The following is a 25,573-nucleotide window of genomic DNA, read 5'->3' on the forward strand; positions in this document are numbered from 1 at the left end:
CTTACCTTCCCTGAGCCTCGGTTAAATCGTCTGTAAAACGGCAAGAATCATGCCTATTTTATGCTGTTGTGAGAAGGGAAGAGACTATGTCTGCTTGTCACAAAATAAGTCTTCAACAAATGGTGGCTGCGAGTTTAATATCCCTGGGCTTCTAATTCGCCATCTGTGAGCTGGGGACAAGTGTTGCTCCCTGGCAAGGCTGCCATGAAGACGAAATGAGACAATGTGTGGAGCAAGCACAGGATTCACTCCTTACTGAAGGCCCCAAGAGGGCAAGACTCAGGTCTGTTTCATCCTCCAGTGAATTCTCAGGGCCTGGCACACAAAACAGGCCCTCAGAAAACACCTGCAGAGTGAGTGAACACACGGACTGCTCTCAGAATAGTAACTGCAGGTGGCTTAATGTCTCTGAGCCTTAGCTTCCTCATCTGTGAAATAGGAGAGCTGTCGTGAGAGCAAAAGGGCCTACAGCAGAGGTGCCAAACAGTCTCTGACCCTGAGAGGGCCTTGCACCCATTCCCCAGGCAGACACCACGCAAGGCGGCTGTGTACGTAAGAGCAATGTTTACTGAGCGATACAGGACTGAGTACTATGAAGGGTTTACAAGGATGGAAATGCACCCCGCCCCCGCCCTGGCCACCCCCGACACCCAGAGACTACAGTACTTAGGAGTTACACACAACGGCCGTAACTGGTGGCTATCTGTTCATAACAAACAAACCATAGCATATTTATACTGTATCACATCGAGTGATTATAGAAATCCATATATATATTGCTTGTATAAAATCTTTTTTTTGTAAAAAATATTAAAAAAAAAAAAAAAAGGAAAGTATAAAAAACATGTGCAGTTGAAAGCCCTGCCAGGACAGCCAGTCTGTAAACATTCGGTGAGTATGTGCTTTGGAAGGGCGCCCGCGCCTCAGTGCCCACAGCAAACTCCAGCAGGGCTGGCGAGGGTGCGCCCGGCTGCCGCCTCCTAGGCAGGGCCGCGCTGGACCGAGGTGGGTGGGGGCATCAGGGCCCTGCAGCACGCCCCTCTCCAGCTTCGCATCAGGGTGAGGGGCAGGGCTGGGGGCAGGTGGGTTGCAGTTTCATTCTGAGTTCTGTCCTCAGCCTCATTTTGGTTGCAACTCATGGCTTTTCCTGGCTGTTCGGAGGTTCCTCGGGTGGGTGCCCTGGTGAAGAGGCCGGAGGAGGGCCCAGGGCTGCCTCACTGGGCGTCTCCCTGGCCTCGGTGCCTCTGTCCTGCCTCCTTCAAGTGGGGCCCCAGGCAGGACAGCCCTACCCGAGGGTCAACTTTGGTCTCAGCGCTTGGTCCCTCTGGGTTTCCTCAGCCCGCTCTTCCCCCTGGGTGGCTGATCTGAGTTTCACAAAAAAGCTCGGCTGATGCTGGCTGTGCTGAACCTCATTGTACAGTTTTTCATGCACCAAAGGAAGGGCCATCTGGGGCCCCCCTCCTCCTCCCTCTTCGTCACTTGTCCTCCTCCTCTTCCTCCTCCTCCACCTCCTCCCAGCCCATGGTCACTTCTTCTCGAGCTGCTCGAGCAGCGGGTTGCCTTCTGACTCAGGGGTCTTGACACTGTCGGTCCGGACAATGCAGGTGGGGCGGTGTCGGTTCAGCATCAGGATGAGCTGCTGCCGCTCCTGCTTCAGCTCCTCGATCTGGGTCTTCAGCTCTGCGTTCATGAGTTCCAGCCGCTCCGATTCCTGTGTGCAAACACAGAAGCATGCTGTGAGTTTCACGAGGACTGGCTCTGTGGTTAGGCACAGGGCATGCTGGGCTGGCATTGGCCTGTCTTCTGCAGGAGGAAGCACAGACCCTGCTACTGAGCCCCTGGCTAACTGACTTTCTGCAGGCAGTGCCCGCCACAGCGGTGACACTGGCGTTACATTCGGGTTATATTCTAGGGCCAGCCAGGCTCACGTCCCACCTCTCTTCCCTCCCTCGATCCACCCCAGCTTCAGTGACCGCCTTGCTATCGCTCAAATATGCCAAATACTCTGTTGCCTCAGGGCCTTTGCACAAGAAAGAAAGGGTGGGCAAAGAAAGGAGGCCAGGTGGACCTAGAGAACGTCTATGGAGCAAGCATGGGGGTCCCTGAAGGGGGACACAGATGGCGGTGTAATGGCAATGTGCTTTGATGTGTGACAGACACAGGTGGGAGATACCTTGGCCGGTGGGATGAGTGAGTGCAGTGTGGTCATGTTATTCCTTCTAAAACATGTGCTTCCTAGCTATTAGTCTGTAATTATTTCAATAGCCTCTTCCTTATCCCTATAATCTGGAAGCTTTCCCCACAGACAGGGAATCAGCAGTCATCCTGCTGGATCCCAAATGAGGTTTCCAATAGACCTCGAGTGAGATTTCCAGGGAACTTCCAGCTCAGCTGGAGAGGTTCCAGGGGAAGAAAGGAAGGTTGACGATTTGATTCGGGAGGTGGCGAGGATTACATGTCCATAGTGTAGATGGGAGATGGGCATATCCATTCAAGGCTTGGGGAGTTGAACAGTAAAACAGCATCCGAATAATTTTTCTTGGATTATGTCTAAAAACTTTGAGAGTTGACATTTATTTGAGGACCAGCAAAGTTTCAGACCAGTGGTTCTCAACTAGGACTGATTGTGCCTCCTAGGAGACATTTGGCAATGTCTGCAGACATTTTTGATTATCACAACTCAGGGGGAGCTGTGCTACCAGCATCTAGCAGGTAGACGCCAGGGATGCTCTAAACACCCTTCAATGCACAGGCCAGCCCCAGGAGTATTTAGTCCAAAATGGCGATAGTGCAGAGATTGAGCAACCTGTATCAAAGAGCAAGCAGTAGTTGCAACTGCGTATGTGACAACCAGAGGGTCTGTGAGCCCATAAGCCTGCCGGTCCTCCTGGCAGGGCACAGGTGGAGCGGCCTCCCCAGGGGGTCCCCAGAACCCTCGGTGGGCCCAACCCTCTCCCTCCAAGGGTGCCGTCTTCCTCCCACAGCCGGTCTGACCGAACTGTTCCTTGTGCTCATCTCGGAGGCGGCAGCATGAGTGCCCGGGAACTCAGAACTGCTGAGACGGGCAGGCCTCGTGACTAGACGCTGAGAGAAAACAGCCTCACTAAAGGAAAAAAAAATGCTCAGGGAAAATATTAAAAACCAGCTCTGGTGGTTTTTGGTTCCACAGGCTGGGACGTGACTGGGAAGCTGGCCTGGTCCTCTGTTCTGAGAATTCCCAGAGAGGCGCATCTCGGAGTGCCAGGAGAGACCCCATGTGAATCCATGGAAGCCTGTGAGCCCTCAGGCTGGGGCAGTTAGGTGCCAATGTCAGCCCCCTGCTCACTGGTGACTCTCTGGTGACCTTGGGAACTTCTTACAAACCCACTGACCATCACGGTCTCCCCAGCCCAAGGACTTAGCTCCATCTTCAAACTCTCCTGAGCCTCCGATTCAAGGAGTGTCAGGGTAACCCACCCATCCGTGAGTGTTTGCTGAGGCCCTGCTATGTACAGTGAATGCCCCGGGGAATCCAAGGGCCATGAGTCCCCAACTGGCCCTTGTGGCGTTTCCACCGTAAGCGGAAGCAGCAATCTGTGCAACAAGGCAGAGCTTGCTGTGTGACCATCAGCCACCCAGGGTTCAGAAGACCTTAGAGAGGGCTAAAGAGCGGGTCTGACCTTGCGCATGAAAGATGGGTTGACTCAGGCTGGGTTGAGAAGGGGAAGGAGGGACTTGCGGGTGGAGAACCCTGAGTGAACAAAGACCCAGGCATGGGAAAGCTTAGGATGGGTTTAGAAGGGAAAACTATTCCACTGTGACCACAGCTCGCTTTAGGACATAGTAGGGTAGAAAGCTGAGAAGGTGGGTTGAGAGCCAGCCCGTAGCTCTGGAAAGCTTGTGGGTTGAGAATCTGAGTCTAGAAGCAAGTTTCTTAACTTCTCTGAGCCTCAGTTATTTCTTTTGCAGCCAGGTGAGGCTCTTGGGGATTAGATGAACTCACAGGGAAAAGCACTTTGTAAACCAAACAGAGAGGCTTACTGTAACTTATAAGCAAGAGAATAGCATAAAGAAGAAAGACAGGGAAAGAAGGAAGATGTCTCAAATAAAAATCAGCAGATCTTGGTGACTGGCAGGATTTGGAGAAGGAAGGAGATAGGGCAGAGAGCTGACTATGAACCCGATGGAGGGTCTGAGGAATGGAGCCTGAGAGGGGAGCTGTTCTGGAAAGTGGCGGGAAGGAAAAGGAGGAGTTTGTTTTGGGTACAGTGAGTTTGAAGTTAAAACTGGACATGCAAGGGGAAGCCTCTGACAAGCAGAATTCAATAGCACTGCACACATAGATCTGCCTCCTAGAAATTACCACGTGTCAAACCAACTCTATGGGAGCGTCTGTATCACACAAAAAGATGAGTGCAGTGTAGGGTAACTTGCTTCACTCATGCAGCTATCATACAAAGAACATTATATTCTGCGGGTTTTAAATGTTAGGGTACATCATGGAATATCCCAAATTCTGACTGGCTGTCAGAATGTAACTAACTGCTTTTTTTTCTTTTGAGACGGAGTCTGGCTCTGTCACCCAGGCTGGAGTACAGTGGCACAATCTTGGCTCACTGCAACCTCTGCCTCCAAGGTTCAAGCAATTCTCGTGCCTCAGCCACCCAAGTAGCTAGGATTACAGGCATGTGCCTCCACGCCCGGCTAATTTTTATATATTTAGTAGAGACAGGGCTTCACTGTGTTGGCCAGGCTGGTCTCGAACTCCTGGCCTCAAGTGATCTGCCTGCCTCGGCCTCCCAAAGTGCTGGGATTACAGGCATGAGCCACCGTGCCCGGCCAGGATGTAACTAACTGCCTTTTAGTTCTACTGCCTTCCACACTCAAAGAGTTATTAGTTGGCTCTACATATTTATTTATTGTGTAAGTATAAGTTGAGTTCAGAAGAATCTTTTTTTAAAAACCATGATTGTAGAAATGGTTTGTGACTTTATAACAGCAATTACCTAATTTGTTTTCCTAATTAATGAAGGAACTAAGCGAAGATCTTTCTCGCATTAATTATGAAGCATGCACCTCCGGCTGCATTTTTGTTTATTGTTTTGCCTTCTGTTAGATATTTATTGCCCCAGAGAAAATGAAACCATTTGTTATTTTAGAATAGAATTAGTACATGTTAAGGTTCTGCCTCCTACACTGTGGTCAGCAAAGGCAGTAGAAAGAATACAAGGTGAAGGGCTGTGTGTCCTGGCTTTTAATCCTGGCTGTGTGACCTTGGCCACGTCACTTCCTCTCTCTGGGCCTCAGTTTCCTCCCAGAAAATATGATGATTGGCCCAGGGGACTTTAAGCATTAAGATTGTTTAAATTGGCTGGGCATGGTGGCTCACGCCTGTAATCCCAGCACTTTGGGAGGCCGAGGTGGGAGGATCACTTGTGTCCAGGAGTTCAAGACCAGCCTCGGCAACACACGGAAACCTCGTCTCTACAAAAAACAGAAAATTAGCCAGGCGTGGTGGTGTGCCTGTAGTCCCAGCTACTCAGGAGGCTGAGGTGGGAGGATCACTTGAGCCTGGGAGTACAAGGCTGCGGTGAGCTATGACTGTGCCACTGAACTCCAGCCTGGGTGACAAAGTGAGACTCTGTCTCAAAAACAGCAATAGCAACAACAAAAGATCGTCTGAATCTATATTTTTAAAAAGCTATTCTAAGGCACATAAAATAGAATTCCACTAACTTTCTGTAAGAGCTGAGAAGCAGCCTGATATGCCCTTTGAGCCTGAAAGACCTGTCTGGATTAAAATCCTGACTCTGCTACTTGCTAGCTATGCTTCTGCGAACGAGTTTCCTAATTTCTTTTGAGTCTGGGCAACCTGAATATTGTGTGGGGCACAGAGGAAGCCCCAGGTTCTGGTCCTGACTCGGCCACTGTGTGACCTTGAACTTCATCAATGGATGGGCCTGCATTTCCTCCTCCCAGGGCCACTGTGACCATCAAGGAGAGAGTGGCTGTGAAGACCAGAGGGCACCAGAGGAATGTGAGATAGCATTATTGCTACTAACATCTAAAGAACCTGGGTTAGGACAGCATTGTGAGAGAAGCTGCCACCATTATACAAGGCTTCTGCCTCAGGGCCACTGCTCCTGACTGCAGACGGAGGAGGTACTGAGGTAGCCCCAGGGCCTGTGGGGTGTGGCCCTGACCCCTCCCAAGGCCTGCCCCTTCCCCCAGGTTCAGGGCTGGACTAGTCTAGGCAGGCAAACTCTGAGATGCAGTAAGAATCTTGCAGGTGTAGATCTGGGTGTCCAGGGGTCAAGGGTGGAATGGTGATTTTTTACCTATAATATATATATACAGTTGTCTCTCAGTAGCCGTGGGCAATTGGTCCCAGGACTCCCCGAGGATACCAAAATCCGAGGATGCTCAAGTTCCTTATATAAAACGGAATGTTATTTGGATATCGCCTATACATATCTCCCATATACTTTAAATCATCTCTAGGTTACTTATAATGACTAATACGATGTAAATGCTATGTAAATAGCTGCTATGCTGTGTTGTTTAGGTAATAATGACAAGGAAAAAAGTCTGCATGTGTTCAGTACAGATGCTTTTTTTTCTGAATATTTTTGATCTGCTGTTTGTCAAATCACAGATGCAGAATGCTTGGCTATGAAAGGCCGCCTGTAGATATGTGTTCCAACTGTATATATACCCTTACTTAAAAAATAATTAATATTTATTAACAGTTAATATATGTATCTCTGAGCCTTGTATTTTACCTATTAAAAATAAACTACAAGAGAATCCCCCAGGTCTGCAGGCACTGACTGTCAACACAGCCGCCTGCATTCATGCCTTAAACTTCACACCCAACCTCTGCTTCCAAGGCTGGGGAGGAGGAGGAGAACACAGGGGTGAGTGGAGGGCTAGGCTTGGGCCCAGACAATGCTGCCCAAATCTCCTCCCAGACCCCAAGGCCACACGCTTCTCTCTCACTGGAACAACACGACACTTCCAAAACTGATCCTTCTACCTCAATCTGTGCCCCACGTTGCCGCCAGAGGGATCTTTTGAAGGTATGCGTCTCCCTTCCTGCAGCCCTTCAGTGGCTCTCCATGACCATATAATTCATCATCCTAGCGCAGCACTTGTGAGAGTGAAGGAAGCGGCTACTAATTATTAGGCCAGGACAACAGACACAGACTGGGCATGCCTCAGGCAACCCAGCATCTAGCATCACCCTATTATGAGGGATCTGGGCCCTGCCTGCCTCTCCAGCCCACCGCTTGGTACTCTAAACTCCAGCTGGCATCCTTTCCAATGCCTTAAACACATCCTTAAACAGCACCTTTTGCCTTTGCTTGAGCCCTTCCATTCCTCATAACCCCCTAGGGCCTCCATCTCGCTGCTCCTACTCCTCTTTTATGTCTGAATGGAAGCAGCCTTTCCTTAGCCTAGACCAGGACAGGGCCCTTGCTGTGTGTTCTCACAGCTCACTGGGCTTGCCAGACACAACGCTCGGCACACGTCACTATTCCTTGTTTCCTGCCTCCCATCCCACTGCCGACACCGCCTGCCTGCCCTCTGTGTCCCAGGCACTCACTACACACCTACTAAATGGATGAGTGGATCAGCAAAGCATGAATAAATCCAAGCCCACCACTCGCTAGCAGTGTGAACTTGGCCAAGTAACTTGACCTCTCTGAGCTACAGGTCAGTCTCTAAAACGGGGATAAATAATATTATCTCACTGGAATGTTATAAGGATTAAATAAAACATGGGAAATGCCTGGCACACCGTAGGTGCTCAGCTAGTGTTATTGGAATGTGAAGGGCAGTGAGAGCCGTTCCTTGGGCACCAACTCTTTATTGCACTGGTGTGTCACTAACATGCTGTCCGCTCAGGCGTATCTTGCCTGGCAATTGGCTGACAAGCTCTTGAAGGCAGGGATCTCACGCGAAGCTTCTCTAGTCCCTGCTGTTTCTCATCCAGCTCTGCTCATGGCAGGCACTCGGTGCTGGAAATGAGGTATGTGACACTTCATCCATCTTGAAGGCTCGTGTCTTAGAAACTTCCTGAAGATTCCCAGCCCAATGTTGTAGCACCCTCTCTTCCAACGGGCTCCCAGATCCAGGAGTCTAACTCCTGTCTACAGTAACCATTCCCTGCCCTGGACACTCACAGCCTGGAGGTAGATACATGGCCCCATGCCGTCTACACCCAGGACCACAGAATAGCTCTCTGCTTGTTGCAAGTATGAGAAGATCCCCACAGACCCTCCAGAGTCCAAGAACACCAGGCCAATCTAGCCTTGTCTCTCCAGCTCCCACAGGAGGACTGTGTCTGCTCCTTCCTGTGTGCCCCGAACGTACCCAACACAGGAATGCACATTTAGTACATGCTTAAAAATACCTGTTGAATCAATTAATGAACAAAAGAGCAAATGAATGAATGAATGAATGAATGCCAATATAGCAGAAATGTGGACAAATTACTTAGCCCCCACACTTCCTTAGTTTCCTTATCTGTAGAAAGAGATTAATGAAGTTACCTACTTCATATGGTTATTATCCCAATAAAATGAGATGATGTACATACAGCATTTAGCACAGCACTCAACTTTACAAATAGTGGCAACTATTGTTAATTACTGTGTATTTACAGAATAGGACCTGCCCCATTCTGTTATTATTATACATTATCATTATTATTATTCAGCAGTGAAACAATAATTAGGGGTGGAAAGACCAGAGACTCCTGGCCTGGACTGATTAGCTTTCTGGTCATGTTCCCTCACTGCCAGCCACCATTTCTGAGATGCAGGGAACCTCTAAGAGGCAGGACTCGGGAGAAAAAGAACAAACATCCTGCTTGGCACATTCCAAATGAAAGGGCAGGTAGGGCCAGGAGGAAAAGCAACCCCTGGCTGACCTCTGCATGCAGAGCTGACCTCTGATTCCCAGAGGCAGCATCAAAGAGCTTGGAGGTCACCGTCAGTGGAGCTGAGGGGCTAGCCAGATGGCATGCAGGGCTGGACAAGCCACCTGCAGCTAAGGGAAGGAGCTTTTCTCTCTGCATAGGTAGCCAGGCCAGAGGCTGTGTCCAGTGCCTGCATGCAGGATGTTACTACCTAGCTTCACTGGCACCCACCCTAGACAACTTTGGTAGCCACCAGGGAACCAAAATAGAGAGTGGCAGTCCTGGACGATCTGGGTCAATCAGCACCAACGGTCTATCCTCAGTGGAGGGGAACTTGGCTCCTCCTTCCTTCTTGGGCTTCCAGGGGTTGTGTGGGCAGGAACTGCTGAAGGCTGCCCTTAGTTGTCTTAGTTCAGAGATGGGAGAGGAAACAGGAGGTAGCAAAGAGCAGAGGGGTCAAGGCTGCTTTGGCAGCTGCCAGCAGATGCTCATTGACTACAGAGACATCTGATGGCCTGTCCTGGTCCATAGTACATAAGCTCACTCCAAGGAATGGCAGACCTCCCCACCCACCCAGTCAGCTCACCCGCTGCAGAAACTCCGTGCGCTCCTTCTTCTTGTTCCGGCATCGGGCTGCTGCGACTTTGTTCTTCTCCCGGCGCCTTTTCCTTCGCTCCTCTTCCTCATCTAGCTGTGAGGGCACAGAGCCACTGATTAGACATTGAGGCAGGCTTGGAATACAGCTTCTCTCCTGACACACAGACAGAGGGACAACTTCGCCTTTCTAACCCATGTCTTGGCAGTGAACAAGTGATCACTTCTGCCAGCCCACTGCCTGGAGCATTGGAAGTATCTCCCAGCCAGTCCAAGGATCCTCTTAGAGCATCCCAGGGAGGAGTCAGAGGCCAAAAAGGGCAGGGATTCTGCTATGGTTTGAATGTGTCTCCCAAACTTCAAGTGTTAGAAACTTAATCCCCAATGCAACAGTGTTGAGAGGTGACACCTTTAAGAGGTGATTAGTAACAATATTAATGAATGGATTAATGTTGTTATTAGAAAAGGGGGTTTGTTATAAAAGGAAATTTGGTCCTTTCTTGCTCTCTTGTACTCTCTTGCTTTCCCACCTTCTGCCCTAGGATGATGCAGCAAGAAGGCCCTCACAAGACACCAGCACCTTGCTGTTGGACTTCACAACCTCCAGAACTGTGAGAAATAAATTTCTTTTATTTATAAATTACTCAGTTGGTGGTATTCTGTAATAGCAACACAAAATGGACTAAGACAGATATCTGGGTTCAGATGTCCTGAGGGAGAAGCAAGCCCAGAGACTTAGGAGGCCCCTTGCTTCTGTCCCCAGGGTCCCTCAGCTCTCCCACAGGTGGGCATCCTGGGGGAAGAATATGCAAAAGCAGAGAAAAGGATTAAAGCCAGATGAGGAGTTCAGGAGGCCAGGAGCCTGGCAAGTCTACTCACATAGAGGTGGCACCCAACGGGCGGTGACGGCCTTTTCTTTTGCCCAGCCCAAGCCCTCTGGGTACAATTTTCCAGGCCAGTCGTTCCCAAGCACTTCCTTTAAAAACGCCTTGGGCATGGACACAGGTTCTACATTCCACTGCCACCCCTTCCCACCTCCTTGACTATCTTTGTCTTCTCCACTTACCTTCTGTTGGGATTTAAGATCTTCCCTGCCCCTCCATACCCAATATTCCTTTCTTGGTCCTTCCAAATGCTGGGATCCATTTCCTCTTGTCACTAACAGTCTCCCCAGCCTATGATGCCCACCTGTGGAAGAGCTGAAGGACCCTGGGGCACAAGCAAGGGGCCTCCTGAGTCTCCAGGCTTGCTTCTTCCTCAGGACATGTTAAGAAATTCACTATGCATGAAACAGGACCCCTCGAATGGGGAGAAGGAGACTCACTGCCCACTAGCACAGACTTCGAATCAAAGTTGCTGTTGTTATTGTTCCATTAGTAATAATAACAAGTGGTGCCATTTGTTGCCTACTTTGCTAAATGCTTTAAACACATATCATTTAATCCACACCATCAAAGTCTTATGAGGAAGTTACTATTACTGTACCATTTTACAGATGGTGAGACTGAGGCTCAATAGTTCAATTTGCCCAAGGCCATACAACTAGAAAACAGCAGAGTCAGGATTCAAACTCAGATTTCTGTGGTTTCAACCATCCTGCTCCTGACCACCAGCCCTTACAGCCCCAGTCCATCAGAAGCACTTGATGTGGCACCTCTTGCTGTCCATTACCTACCAGGAAAATCTGAAGGACACCCAGGACCAGCTGGGCTGGGGACAGCCCAGAGTCATAGGCCATTAGAGAAGCCGTTGGATTGCCCTGGGCTTGCCAACTCTCTCACTTCTCCAGCCAGGGAGAAGGGTGCGGGGGGTGACTCTGGCAGCCCAAGGCCTGGAACAAGGTCTCAGCCCAAAGGGCTATAGGCCAGGAAAATAAACAGCCTTTCTCTGCACACTCCCAGCATGCTCTGGGGGCTCAGGACAGAGTGCCTGGGCCCGAGACCAGCACCATGGCCATCAGCACAGGCCTTGGCAGGGCAGCCCCCTTTCTGCCTCCTCACCACCTCTGAGCTTCTCCCTGCCCGACTCCCACCCCACCTGGGAGTCAGCTGCAGAGGCGCCTCGTCAACACCGCCACACCCAAGCACCTCCCAGTCCCTTGGCCTTCTTTGAAACTGAACCAGAAGTGACAGCTCCTCTGGCTGACCTGTATCTGGGAAAATAGAAACCTGGCTGAAATTGATTCCGCCCAACCTTAACCTCACCCCCAACAAGGCCAAGGTAACCGTGACGACAGGCAGAGGGAAGGAACTGGAGGAAGTGGCTGGCAGTGCAATCTCCCTTCGGCCAGGAGGGTTTGCCCACAAACTGCCAAGGTGATGTGTGCAGCCTGGGTACTGCAGGACCTTGTGTCCTCCCCTGAGCAACCAACCTCTGTCCTCCAAGGCTTCACTCCCTACCCCCGCCCTGCACATGGCCTTATTCCACAGAAAGTCAGAAGCAGACGGAAGCTGCTTTAGCAGCAATGCAAAGAGATTCAGAGCTGGAAGAAAGTTTAAGAGATCAACTGGGCCAGGCTGAGGCCCAGGTCAGGGGCCGCTCCTCCTCCCCGCTCCAGTCACATTCATCCCCTCCTGCATCACCCTCTACTCCAAATGTCTCACCCTTCTCCAAGGCAGCCACGCCCTCTCAGCCTTGAGTGAGATATCCTTCCTTTCCCACTTGGTTAAACTCTTACTCAACCTCGAGAGTAAACATCACCTCCTCCAGGAAGGGTCCTTTGACTCCCCAGATAGAATCAGCTGCTTTTAGCTAAAAACAGAACTACCATTCAACCCAGCAATCCCATTCCTGACTATATACCCAAAGGAATAGAAATCGTTCTACCATAAAGACACATGCAGGTGTATGTTCATTGCAGCACTATTCACAATAGCAAAGACACGGAATCAACCTGAATGCTCAATGACAGATTGGATAAAGAAAATGTGGTACATATATACCATGGAATATTATGCAGCCATAAAAAGGAACAGGATCATGTCTTTTGTGGGACTATGTATGGAGCTCAGGTTATTATCCTTAGCACACTACTACAGGAACAGAAAACCAAATACTGCATGTTCTCACTGATAAGTGGGAGCTAAATGATGACAACACATGGACACAAAGGGGGAACAACACACACTGGGGCCTATTTGAGGGTGGAAGTTGGGAGGAGGGAGAGGGTCAGAAAAAATAACTATTGGCTACTAGGCTTAGAACCTGGGTGATGAAATAATCTGTACAACAAACCCTTGTGACACGAATTTACCTATATAACATATCTGCACATGTACCCCTGAACCTAAAATAAAAGTTAAAAAAGAAAAAGAATCTGCTGCTTTTTTGGCGCTGCTACAGTACTGTAGGGGTCTCCATCGCATCCTACCACAAGCCTTGGTTTGTGTGGGTGCCTGTTTTCCCTGCTAGCCTGGAGGACGGGACCTGAGCATCCCTGGCACCTGGTACAGCGCATGGCACTCAGGAGGGGCTCAACAAATGTCACTCAGATGAATGACTGGAATTCAGGATTCCGGAGAGAGATGCTACAGGCTTGGGTTCTTTCATTACAAAGTGACTTATTACCCGTGTTTGGATCTACATGGCCTTTTCCCCAGCACTCACGGGAGCTTTCTCTGCTGGGGTGGCCTCTTCTCTCTGTTTATAGTAGGCCAGCAAAGCTTGGAGACTGGGGCCTGCCTTCCCTAGAAGCACACTGGCTGAAGGCAGAGTAGATTTGGGGGCACAGGCCCCTGATAGCTATGGCAAGTCTGCATGAGTCCTAAGCAGGCCAGGAAAAAATGTAGGGTATGTGCTGAGGCCTAGAGCCCCCAGTTCCACAGCCACCACCAGCTTCCAAGCCCAGCCCTAGGCCTTTCCTGCACGCATTCCCCCAACCTTGGCTGGTATCTCCCAATGAGGCAAGATGTTCCCAAACTCCCATCCTCACACCTTCCCCATTGAAACTGTGCTGCATCACCCCTAAATCCTCACGCTGCTATTTAAGAGCTGCCCAGAGATGTAGAAAACATCTGTTAAGGTCCTACCAGAAATGAGACAGGCGTTTGGCAGAGCCCCTCTGCCTTCATGCCTCACAGCTAACTTGGAGACTCTCCCCAGCCCTCCCTGGGACTCCTTCGTCCCCAGAGTCAGGGCTGCTGCCTCCTTCTTCCTGGTGCTTCTTGAATTCTCTAAAGCATTTGCCCATGTGTGGGAGAAAGACGGTAGAGAGTATTTGTACCACACGCGGCTCTGACATCTGAAACCGGAACCCCAAACTGGCTGACAATGATTTGTTTCTGCAGATACAGCTGGAAGAACCAGGATGTTTGAGGAGGAGGCAGCTCAATACATTTAAAGAACCATGAGATGCGGGCTGGGGGTGGGAGGGCAGCATGCTTTTCCCTGTTCGCAAACTTAGCATTGGCTCTGTTTTCCCGCAGTTTCCCAGGAAGGCCCAAGGGCAAGGTCATCTGGATCCCGGCAGTGAGGGGTGCTGCTGCGCCACACTTCACATTGGATGGAGAGACCTGGGGACTTAGGACCATGAGGGTCCTCGTGTGGAGCAGCCCCGCCTCACCCAGACCTCTCCTCAGACAGCCTGTTCTCAAGTCTCTGCCACAGCTGACAGGACGAGGCATGAGCGGCTGAGCCGAGCTGTACTCACTGTCCTGGAATTTTAAATTGGTCTGGGAGATGCTGAGTGCTGGACTGAGGGGTCATGCAGGGCCGGGCAACCAACTTCAGTCACAGGCCTGGAGAGGAGGAACATCGGGCTTTGAAGTTTAGGGTGAGCAGAGACCACAGACCACGTGGCAAGAGAGAGACAACCACGCAGCTCCAAGAGGGGGTCAGAGAGACAAAGAAACAGGCAAAGAGAGGGAAAGGGGGATGGAGCCTCTTAATGGCCAAGTTCAACCAGAAGCCAGAGTGGAAGGACTCCTGGGTAATGTCGTCCATTGATATGGGCCACCTGGGGCACAGAGCAGGGTAAAACGGGAATGGACCTGATGGGCAAAGAGGACTGTTCCGTGTATGAATCTATCTCTGTGATTGACATAAGTCCACCCCCAGTCCTGGCCCCAGTCAGGGCCTGCAGGCAGGAGTCAATGACAGCAGCACTTGGGAGATTCCTACAGGGCCCGTGGTCATCCCCACAGCGAGCACTTCCTGGACGTTTGCCAGGAGTCAGGCACTGTGGAATGTGGCTGACCGACAGCACCATCAGCCTCACCTGAGCACTTGTTAGAAATGCAGTCTTGAAGGCCACCGGGACCTACTGAATCAGGGTCTGCATGCAGTACGTGCGCACGCAGATTTGTGTGCCCAGACAAGTTTGCCCTGGAGCCAGTTAAGGACTCAAACAGGCCATTTAGCAGGTTGTAATGATTCCACCTGCAAAATACATCTCTAAGGTGTCCACCACATTCTCCATCCCTGCTGCCTCCAGCCTGGTCCAAGCCCTCGTCGCCTCTGCCCTGTAAGACTGCAATGGCTCCTAAGGGCTATTCCTGGCTAAAACACAAGTCAGCTCCTCTGCTTACAACCCTCCAACAGCTTCCATCACATGTGACCCACAGAACCGAGAAAACTGGCCCCTCCTGCCTCTCTAACCTTCCACTACATCGCCCTCCTCTACCCCTCAACTCCAACAACAGGCCTCCTTCCTCTCCCTCAAAACGACAAGTTCTTCCCTGTCCCCTGGGTTTGCACTTGCTGCTCCTTCTGCTGCCACTTCTTGACTTCTTTACTGACCACCCTAAACTGAAAGCCCTGTCCTGTTACCATCTCCCTGTGTATTTCCTTCAAGGTGCATTCACTAATAGCACTTACCTTTTTCACATGCATGTTTGCCTGCCCACTGTCAGTTTCCCATGAAAACCTTAGTTAATCTATTCATAGTTAATCTATATAAATATCTCAGTCTATCATCACCTTCACCACTATCACTCAGCCACCAGAGCTGAGCATGGCACAGAATGGGTGTTTATTAACTAAATTAACTACATTTAATTTGCCGTCCCAGTAAGTCACCCAGCACGGCTCTATCAGCTTCCCTGCTTTTGCAGATGAGGAAACTACGAATTTCAAAGCTGCGCAGATGCTCAGTGACAGCTCAGGATTCGAATCCAGGTCTTTGGGCCCCAGGGCCCGAGCACATCCCGCTCTTCAAGGGGTGGGTGGTCTAAGCGTGGTCACTGCCCTTAGAGTTAGAAGCTTTTAACATGTTTTAAAAAACGTTATTGCACAGTTTACATGAAGGTGTAACATTCAAGCTCCACGGTTTAAAGGAAGGGACGTCACCAGCTCCTCTCTGGCCTAACCTTCACCCATTTCTGTGTTTCTCACGCCCGGTCTGCAGGTGGCGTGGCATTTCCGCAGTGACAAACAGCAGCCCAGATGTGATTCTGAATTCTGACTTTTCATAAGCGTTTTCAAAAATATAGCTTGCAGGACCCACAAAGAGACAGAATGAGAAAGAGAAATGACATTCTCAACCCAAGGCACTGAAAATAAACTCTCACATGGACAAAGAAAGGAAGTAATAAGTGAAAATAGAGAAAAAAGAAAAACCAAAAAACCCTAGCACTAACCAGAGTAGCACAGGTCCGAAGGGCTCCGTCTCATACTAAGAATTGTTGCCTGGGCAGAGAGAACCAGGCTAATCTGAGACTTGAGGCGTCAGAGTTGACAGTGTGAGCTTTGGTTGGTGGGGCTGGGGGGTGGTCTTTAAGACCTGAGTTCCTCCACAAGCTCTGCTGTAGACCAGCTGTGTGCTCCTGGGCAAGTTACTTGGCCTCTCTGAGCCTCCATTCCTCACTGGTACAGGAAGGTACTGAGCCCTGCCACACATGGTAGTGATGGGGACTGGGTTCCAGCCCAGAGCCAGGAGCACAGGAAGAGTTCCGTGATGCCAGCTTCCCTGCCTGCCTTCCCAGGCAAGGCGGAGGCGGTGCTATTGCAGCAGCGGCACACTGGCCTGCCTCCGGGCAGAATGCGGCACAGAAAGGAGACCTGCGGAGAGGGAGGAGCAGGGTGGGGGGTTCTGGGCGTGCTGAGCTGTCAGTGAGCAGGCCTGGAGTAACAGCCCCGCAGCCTCCAAATCTAGCCTTGAGCCACGCACAGCCAGCCGGGCCCGCCAGGGCCCCCCTGTATGGAGGAGCCACATTTCAACACCAGGGACCCATGAGCACCCTGGGAAGTAAACACCCAAATACCAAACATACCAGACATTCCCCCACATAAACAGGGCTGCACTGAGCCAGGGGCTGCGGTCCTTCCCCACTCCCCCACCCCCCATCAACAAAGTAGGGCAGTTCAGGGACAAGACCCAAGACCGTGGCCTGCCCAGCCAGCTAGGCCCACAGCCTCCTCCCACCCCAGGAGGGAGGAATGAGGAAACCCCAGGGGCTCTCAGCCAACTCCCTTGCTGACCCCCAGCAGCCTGCAGGGGCCAGGCCCTCCCAGCATCCCCCATGGGGCTGAGCTGTTGGAAACTCTCTGCCCTCCTGTCTCTCCCATCATCTCTTGCCAGGCCTTCTTACTCAGTGGCCAAGGTCTGGACCTCAGCTGTGAAATACTGAGCTGTTTCAGTGAACAGCGGGCAGGGCTTTAGGAGAAAATTCAAGACAAATGGTCAGTCTAAGGCTGGGGTTGCAAACTCACATCACCTCAGGGGTCAAGCAAGCAACTCACCATTAGTGAGGGAGGAGGGCTGGATGGGGCGGTGCCCACCCCTCCTGCCATGGGAGGGGACACTACCCCAGTGGGATGCAGGCTCAGTGCTGCTAATTCTTCCAAGTTTTCAAAAATATATAAATTTTTAAAGTAAAATCTCCCAATTTGGAATGTCAGCAACAAATTCCATTTTGAAAGGAACACCGCATGAGCCAAACAAAACACATCTGCGGGCTGCACTGGCCCACGGCTGCGGGTTCATGACCTCTGGCAGGCGGCTGACCCTAGCGCACTTGTCCTCAGGAGCCTGGGCTCTGGTCACCACAGTGCCCTACTCTGTGACCTCGAGTCAATCAGGTCAGCTCTCAGGTCCTGGGGCTCATCTTTAATAAGCACAAGTAGCTCCCAGTTCTCACTAACCTTCAAACACACCTGCAAGGTGGGTCTCAGAGGCCTTATTTTACAAGTGAGAAAACTGAGGCTCAGCGAGGTGGAGTGTCTGCCCGAGGCTGCCGAGCTGGGAAAAGACAGGGATTGACTCCATTCCATCAGGCTACCTTCCACACGGGGGGCTGGACTAAAATCTCTGCAAAGTCCTTTCCAGCTCTGACTTCTCTGGGTTTTTATTCATCCAGCCTTCAAGGGCAGCGTAGGCCTGCTTGAGGGGAGAAGGGGTGGGATGTAGGAAGGGTGCCCCCTAACTTCTTATAAGAAGTTTCTTAGCTGGGCACAGTGGTGTACACCGGTAGTCCCAGCCACTCAGGAGGCTGAGGCTGGAGGATTGCTTGAGCCCAGGATGTTGAGACCGCAGTGAGCCATGATTGTGCCACTGCACTCCAGCCCGGGCAACAGAGCGAGACTCTGTCTCAAGAAAAAGAAAAGAGAAGTTTCTGCTTTTACAGACTCTTAGTGCCAGGGGCTCTTGGAAGCACCAAGGCTAATCCCTAGATTTTACAGATGAGGAAACTGAGTCCCAGAGAAGGAAATGGCTTGCTGTTGAAGACAGGGATTGGATCTTCACAGACCAGCCCACAGGACACTGCTCAGTCCATCCTCCTGGGAGGCTCTGCCTGACTGTGCATCATCCCTCTTTCCTGAATTTTCCATGCCCTGGACCCGCTCCCCGACACCTGCCCATCCTCTGACCTTGCCTTTCCAGTCTCCTGCTTCTTCCCATCCCTTCGGGGCTGTTTTCCAGGTCCCATCCTTGGCCTGCTACTCTCCTCACTCGATATGCATGGCCTGTGGGTCTCCGTTTTCATTTGCCCAATGGTTTCAGCCACCACCCATACACTAATGCCAACCAAATCTGGATTTGCAGACCCAAATATCCAAGTGCCTGCTGGACCAGACGCTCAATGTGGATGTCCCTGAGGGTTCACTACCAGCTTCGCCATAACCCCATCCCTCTTGTTATCTCCAATTTTGATCACACCAGCCATCCAATTCTAGATTTTAAATCTTCCTCAGATTTGCTCCCCCCATCCGCCCCTACTGTCACTTTCCAGGCCCACTCTGTCTCCTGGACCACTGCCCCAGGCCCCCAGGAGGCCTCCAGATCCTGCACAACCATCCTCCACCCCAGCCATCGGAAGGAATCTTTCTAAAATGCAAATCTGACCCAGTTACTGTCCACCTTACCCTCGGGATGAGGCCCAAGCTCCTATGTCAAATGAGGTTGCTGAGACTTGGCCCCACCTGCTGTGTTCTTACCACCTGTCGATCCCAGGGTTCCGCTCTATGCTCCTGAAACACTGAGGTGCTACATACCGTACGCTTCCCTGGCCTGCATGCCTTTGCCCTTCTGTCCCCTTAGCTTACTTCTCATGTCTCCTGTACATGCAGCTGGAGCATCACCTCCCACAGGAAGCCCTCCCTGATTTTCATGCCCTGTAGGCTGAGGAAGTGTCCCTCTGCTCTGAGCGTATCCTGGCCCCTACTGTATTATATTCTATTCTCTGTTTCTGACTCCTCCATTAAACTGGGAGTTCCACAAGGGCAAAGTCTGCATCTTACTGACTTTTTGTGTGCTCAGCACCTTGCATGGTTAGGGAGGAAGGGAGGCCTGATCCACAGAGCTGGTGACCTGGGCAAGAACCCAGAACTCCTGACTCCAAGCCCAGGGCTCTTTCCACTTCACTTCAGCTGCCCCCAACACCAGGATGTAATCAAGCACATTCACCTGTGAACAAACCCACACACTGGACGCTGTGCTCACTCAAATCAGCTCAGCCAACCACCAGGTGAAGGCTCTGAACAAGAGCTGGCAGAGGCAATGGCTCCACCTGCCAACATGAGTCACTCGGCTCCCATGGCTGGGGGCGCGGGTGGATAAGCCATTGCTCCGTGTGCACAGCATCTACAGGAAACGGTGGGGAGCAGGGCTGCAAACTAAGCTCCAGCCTTAGATTCTGCAACTGAGAAGACCCAGAGACCCTGGATCCTGGCTGCAACCTCAGGTCAGGAACTCAAGGCCAGAGAAGGGAAATGAGTGTGCCCAGGTCCTGGGTCAGACAGTGACAGGACCAACTGGAAGGCTGCTGCTTTCTGGGAAGAGGCAGGGGACACCCTCTGTATGAACTGAAAGCCTGACACCCTACAATCTTTGTGGGGCATCAGAGCCCATGGGTGGATCCTTCCAAACTGACTCCTCGGTCTCCTCACATCTCAGCAAGATGCAGCATGTCTCTGATCACGGCCCTCCCAACTTCCCTTGTCCATAGTAAAAACCTTCTTCTGCATTAACAGATCCCCAAAAACAATAGGCCGCCGAGGTGTGAGGCTGGTTTATATGAACAGAATAGGAAAAGGCCATTCTCTCAAAAACCAGTGGAGAACAGTCCCATTTCCACAGCTAAGAAAAGACAGCATTGTGTTTGGAACAAAGCCTGAGAAAGCCAGCTAGGCAGGGTGACACCCATTTACAGCCGGTTTTGCTAAGGAAAGAGCAAACACTGTTACTACAAAAGTGAGAACGAGTCCAGGAGACGCAGGAAAAATCACCTTGGCACAGACAGAAAACCTAACACTGAAGAGGAAAAGAGATGATGATTGCTAGGAAATCCTTTTGCTGGAGAAGAGCTATTTGGGGAAGGATGTCTTTTGCTGAAATATGTCTATTTCAGGCCCATTTCATATTTATGATTTAGTGGGGTCTCGTTTCCCACTAGGCAATCAATCTGTTTTCTTGTCCAATTGACAGTCACTTCAAAAGATAAGAAAAGGAAAGAAATGGTGGCCCCCACAAGACCCTCACCACCCCCAAAAGACTGGTGAGAAGCAGAATGCATCTGGTAGGGAAAAATCTGTCTTCTTCTCAAAGAGTTAATAATACAGCTGAAACCGACTCTTTAACAACAACAAATGGTGTAATATGCCTTGATTACACTGGGTCAAAAATGGAGACAAGAGCTCCTGCAAAATGACTCTATCTACAATTAAATGAAAATGCAGTCGTTGCACAGAATATTTATGAACAAGGCTGTTCTGAAAGTCCCGAGCTGGCCAAAGTAGGAGAACATTTCAAGTGCCATCTTATTAAAGCCTTTGAAAGTCATTTGTCTTTCATCATGAAGGTGAAAAACAAGGTCCTTGGCTTAATTATTCTCTACCAAGGCAGTCCCATTTAATCTGTATGCAGGGTGTGTGGCTAAAACGTGCATTTCAGCCAATCTTTTCAAGCACAAGGTACAGATAACAGACAAATCTCCCAGCAAAGGCAAACTCTCCATCAAGAATGCTGAACACCAGCTAATATAAACCCCACCGAGGTGAGAGGGCCACACAGTTCACAACCAGGAATATCTGGCCCGGAGGATGGAAGAGGGGTTTTACCAAGAGTGATTTATTTAAGGAGATGGATGCAATTTAGGTGCAGAGAGGAGGTATGGAAGGGCTTTGCCACACTGAGGCAGATGGAGTGGGACACAGAGCTCCCCATTGCCAGGGCTACGGAGTGGATACTCAGTTATCAGACCAGAACTGCTAAGAACTCTGGGTCAGCGGCAGCAAATGAGGGCTCCTTTGGCATGAGAACAGCTTCTCTGATTCTCTCTTCTAAAACAATGAAGGAACCAGCCTATTGAGAAGCTTGGCAGCTTAATTAATTGGGAAGTCCCTTAGGGCACGGACACGGCGATGTTGAGCATCTCAAGACATGGAAATAACTGGTTTGGAAACGCTAAGGTGTTTGCTGACTCAGAAGGCAACCCCTGCCTTACACAGATTCAGGGGACCATAAGCATTAATGAGTATTCAATGGCAAGTGGATCCATCTAGGAAGCTTGAGATAGGTGTTGAGAAAAATGTGGTTTTAGATCCTTTATTCTCAGAATCTCTGCCAGTCAGAGCTGGACGGGGCGACCATGTAGACATGCTCTGCATGTGCAGAGAGCATCAGAATGCCCTGGGGGGCTTATTGCATCACGAATTTCTGGGCCCCACCCTTTAGAGAGTGTGCTTCAGTATGTTTAGGTTAAGACCCAAGAATCTGCACTTCTAACAGGCTCCCAGATGCTGACCCCACTTTAAGTAGCATCCATTGGTTTCAGTAACAGAAACATCTTGTTCAAATGATACCACAAAATACTCAACAGGTTAAGGCAGTATATATTTTACTTATGGGCTTACTTAAGGGCTTACAATTGCATCATATCCTTATTATAGTCATTCAATGAGAACAAAAAGATGTGTTTTGGCTGGTGCAAAACCTTTAACTCAGAGGTTATCTGGGATATTTGCAGGTTTCTGATCATCTTGTATCCAAATTATTCCTGTCTTTTGTTTTTCTTGCACATTCAGATTAGTAGTTAGTTACAGATGGTAGGTAGGTAATAGCTAGCTAGCTAGCTAGATAGATAGATAGGCTGGGCGCAGTGGCTCACGCCTGTAATCTCAGCACTTTGGGAGGCCAAGGCGGGCGGATCACTTTGAGCTCAGGTGTTCGAGACCAGCCTGGGCAACATGGCAAAACCCCGTCTCTACTAAAAATACAAAAAGTAGTGAGGCATGATGGCGCACACCTGTAATCCCAGCTATTCAGGAGGCTGAGGCAGGAGAATCACTTGAACCCCAGGCTGGAGTGCAGTGAGCCGAGATCACACCACTGCACTCCAGCCTGGGTGACAGTGAGACTCTATCTCAAAAAAAAAAAAAGAAAAGATAGATAGATAATAGATAATGCCTCATCAGCTTGCTTTCCACTCTCAAGATGCTCATCAGTTAATGCGAAGTAGCAGGAAGAGCTTTGTTCGGAAGTCTATGTAAAATAGATTAACCTGGCACCAGCTGTCACCTTGGCAGTGCTCTCTAAGGTGTTAGATCTGATAACTAATAGGTATGAGCATGTGTGTGGATCTTGTCTTTTTAAAATAATAGATAAAATTATGCTTTAAAAATAAGACCCTGGCAAGTGATTTAATCTTCTGAGACTCAGCTCCCTAACAACTCATGCTACCAATAACACTACCTCATAGGGTTATTGGAACAGATCAGAGATGATGTCTACAAAAGAAGTTTGCAACTATAAAGTGCATTGCTTGTGTATGACTTCTGACCTGAACACAGATGTCCTCGCTCCTTCAAAGACCTGGGCTGGTTTCTTACCTGAATTACCAGAGTTTTCAGCTAATGGCTACAGGTTAGAACACCTGCCAGCCCCACTCAGACCAACTGAATCAGGATCAATATTTTTGAAAGACTTTCCGGGGAATTCTAATCAGTAGTCAGAGTTAGAAACTGCTGTTCTATACCATATATCTTCCCTAGTTCTATATTAAATCCTATCAGATTGTTCTCCTTGCTCCTGGATAGATACTAGCAATAAAAAGGAAAAAAGGCTTCTTCACTGCCACTGGTCTAAAAGGGGATTTTAATAACCCTAGCAACTAATTCTGGAACATTGCTACACACTGGAGGATTTGCATACATTATTCCTTTTCAGCCTCCCCACAACCCTGTAAGGCAGATATTCTTCTTCTCCATTTTTAAAAGAGCTTTATTGGGATCAAACTCACACATACAATTTGTCCATTAAAGTGCACAATTCACCAACTTGTATTATATCCAGAGTTGTGCAACCATCACAAAAATCAATTTGATAACATTTTCGCCACCCCCAAAAGAAACCTCATATCCCTTGGGCATCACTCCCCACTCCTCCCATCTCCCCACCCCTAGGCAACTGGCTCTACTTCCTGTCTCTATGAATTTGCCTGTTCTGGACATTTCATCTAAATGGAACCACACAGTATGTGGTCTCTTGTGGCTGGCTTCTTTTACGCAAATAATAATCCATTGTATAGATAGACCATGTTTTATTTATTCATGTACCAATTGATGGACATTCAAACTGCTTCCACTTTGGAGCTATTGCGAATAATGCCACTATAAACGCTCAGGTATGTTTTTGTGTGGACATGTTTTCCTTCCTGTTGGGTATATATGTAGGAGTGAAATTGCTGGATCGCATGGGAACTCTGTTTAGCCCTTTGAGGAACTGCCAGACTGTTTTCCAAAGTGGCTGCATCATTTTACATTCCCACAATCAATTCATGACGACAGCTTCTCCACATTCTCACTGATATCTGTTATTATCTCTCTTTTTCCATTATAGTCATCCCAGTGGGTGCAAAATAGTATCTCATCATGGTTTTGACTTGTATTTCCTTGATGGCTATGATGTTGAGCATTTTTTCATGTGCTTATTCACCATTTATATATTTTCTTTGGAGAAATGAATATTGAGATCCTTTGCCCATTTTTCTACTGGGTATTTGTCTTATTATTGACATATAATCATTATTTATATATTCTAGATACAAGTCCCTTATTAGATCTATGATTTGCAAAAATTTTCTCTCATTCTGTGGATTGTCTTTTTACTTTGTGTCCTTTGAAGTACCAAAGTTTTTAATTTTGATGATGTCCAATTTATTTTTTATTTTGTTGCTTTTATTTTTGGCGTAAAATCTAAGAAACCACTACCTAATCCAAGGTCGCAAAGATTTATGGCTGTTGTCTTCTAAGAGTTTTCTAGTTTTCACTCTTAAATTTAGTTCTTTGATCCATTTTGAGATAATTTATGTATATGGTACTAGGTACTAGGTAGGGGTCTGTTCCCCCTAATTTTACAAGGGATGAAATTGAATTTCAAACATCTAGTGAACTCTCCAGAGCCAAACCATTCCAGTGCAGCGGTCCTGCTTTGCTACATTGCCTCCAAAAAGGCAAGGGTTTTTATTTGCGGGGGTTGGGGGAGTTGGTAGGGTGTAGGGAGGACTACAGAGGCAAACCACAGAGAAGTTTGTCAGAGCATACACATGCACTATGCTCAGTGCAAGGGGACCCTGCAGTCACAGAGCAGAGCACAGTCAATGAGCCCCAGCACACGGCAGGTTGTACACAACCTCGAGGGGTGGCTAAACCCAGAGAAGGCCCAGGCCCTCACTCCCAGCACTTTCACATCCTGCCTGAATCCATCCGTAAGTTCCTCTAGATCTCCATGCTCCAACCTCAGGCCAGGTTGCCTTGTGCCTTTTGGGCACAGTAGAAGGAAGAAAGATTTAAATGGCTTCACAGTTGTTCAGTCAGATGAGCCTCCCCCAGGAGAGGACTCACTTTCCCAACTCTGAGTCCACGTTGCCAGTGGACCTGGAAACATCAAAGTAAGATGGCAGGATTGACAGAAGGGTTGACAGCCCATCTTAAGGCTGCTAAAAAAACTGATGGTTGATGGGAATCCAACGATGACATTAACACCACAGGAAACAAGATAAGGGGTCACAGAAGGCAGCTTAGGGGAAAACAGAGGCTTGAAGAGCCTTCTCATTTATGGTTTGTGATGATAACTAAAACTCCAGCCGCATCTAAACTGCATAAACAACCAGAAACGGGAAAGTCTGCTTGCTTCCCTGAAACCCAGGTCATAGGCTAACACTTTAGAAAGCCCAGTGCTGTCAGAATAGGTAGTTCACTACACATGGAATCAGTCTCTAACAAAGGTAATTTACGGACATACTGCACTACAGTCAAGGTCATCTTTCACACAGCACCTCACTTAATCTTCATGGTGAAGCTCTATCATGAGGACGTGGATCCAGTCGCCATGTGGAGTATGTGCAGGAAGCTGCACTACTTCGGAAAGGGCAGTTTGGATTTCCTCCTGTTACAGATGAGGAAACGAGCTAACTTTTCCAAGGTTATGCTAGGAATGAGTGAGAGAGCCAGACTTTGAACCCAGAACTTGTACCCAAGCCCAGAGCACTTCCCAGGCCCCAGAAGCAGCCCCTCTGGTTAGGAAGCCTGGATGTGCCCTGCTCCCACAACACCTCAGACCACCCACCATTTCCGAGGGCAAAATACCCTCAGGTCAATACAAGCCCAAGAAACAGGTTTTTGATTCAATTATAAAAACTACCT

The 25,573-nt window shown here is 49.3% G+C and overlaps 1 protein-coding gene across 5 annotated transcripts in view; it reads right to left on the minus strand.

The window, feature by feature from the left end:
• Positions 1-545: 545 nt before the first annotated feature.
• JDP2 (Jun dimerization protein 2) overlaps positions 546-25,573 on the minus strand; it is a 42,024-nt gene continuing 16,996 nt past the window's right edge. For 4 of the 5 annotated variants that reach the window (XM_003902073.5, XM_021941416.2, XM_003902075.4 and 1 more), the window contains 2 exons: positions 9,489-9,593; positions 546-1,711 (listed from right to left, as the gene is read on the minus strand). In XM_003902073.5, the coding sequence (XP_003902122.2) occupies positions 1,526-1,711; positions 9,489-9,593 (291 nt within the window). In that variant the 3' untranslated portion in view covers positions 546-1,525. The remainder of the gene's footprint in view (positions 1,712-9,488; positions 9,594-25,573) is intronic. The other variant, XM_031667970.1, reaches the window with a different exon arrangement.

The sequence above is a fragment of the Papio anubis genome, chromosome 7, assembly GCF_008728515.1.
Source record: "Papio anubis isolate 15944 chromosome 7, Panubis1.0, whole genome shotgun sequence".
In the NCBI taxonomy this organism is placed as follows: domain Eukaryota; kingdom Metazoa; phylum Chordata; class Mammalia; order Primates; family Cercopithecidae; genus Papio; species Papio anubis.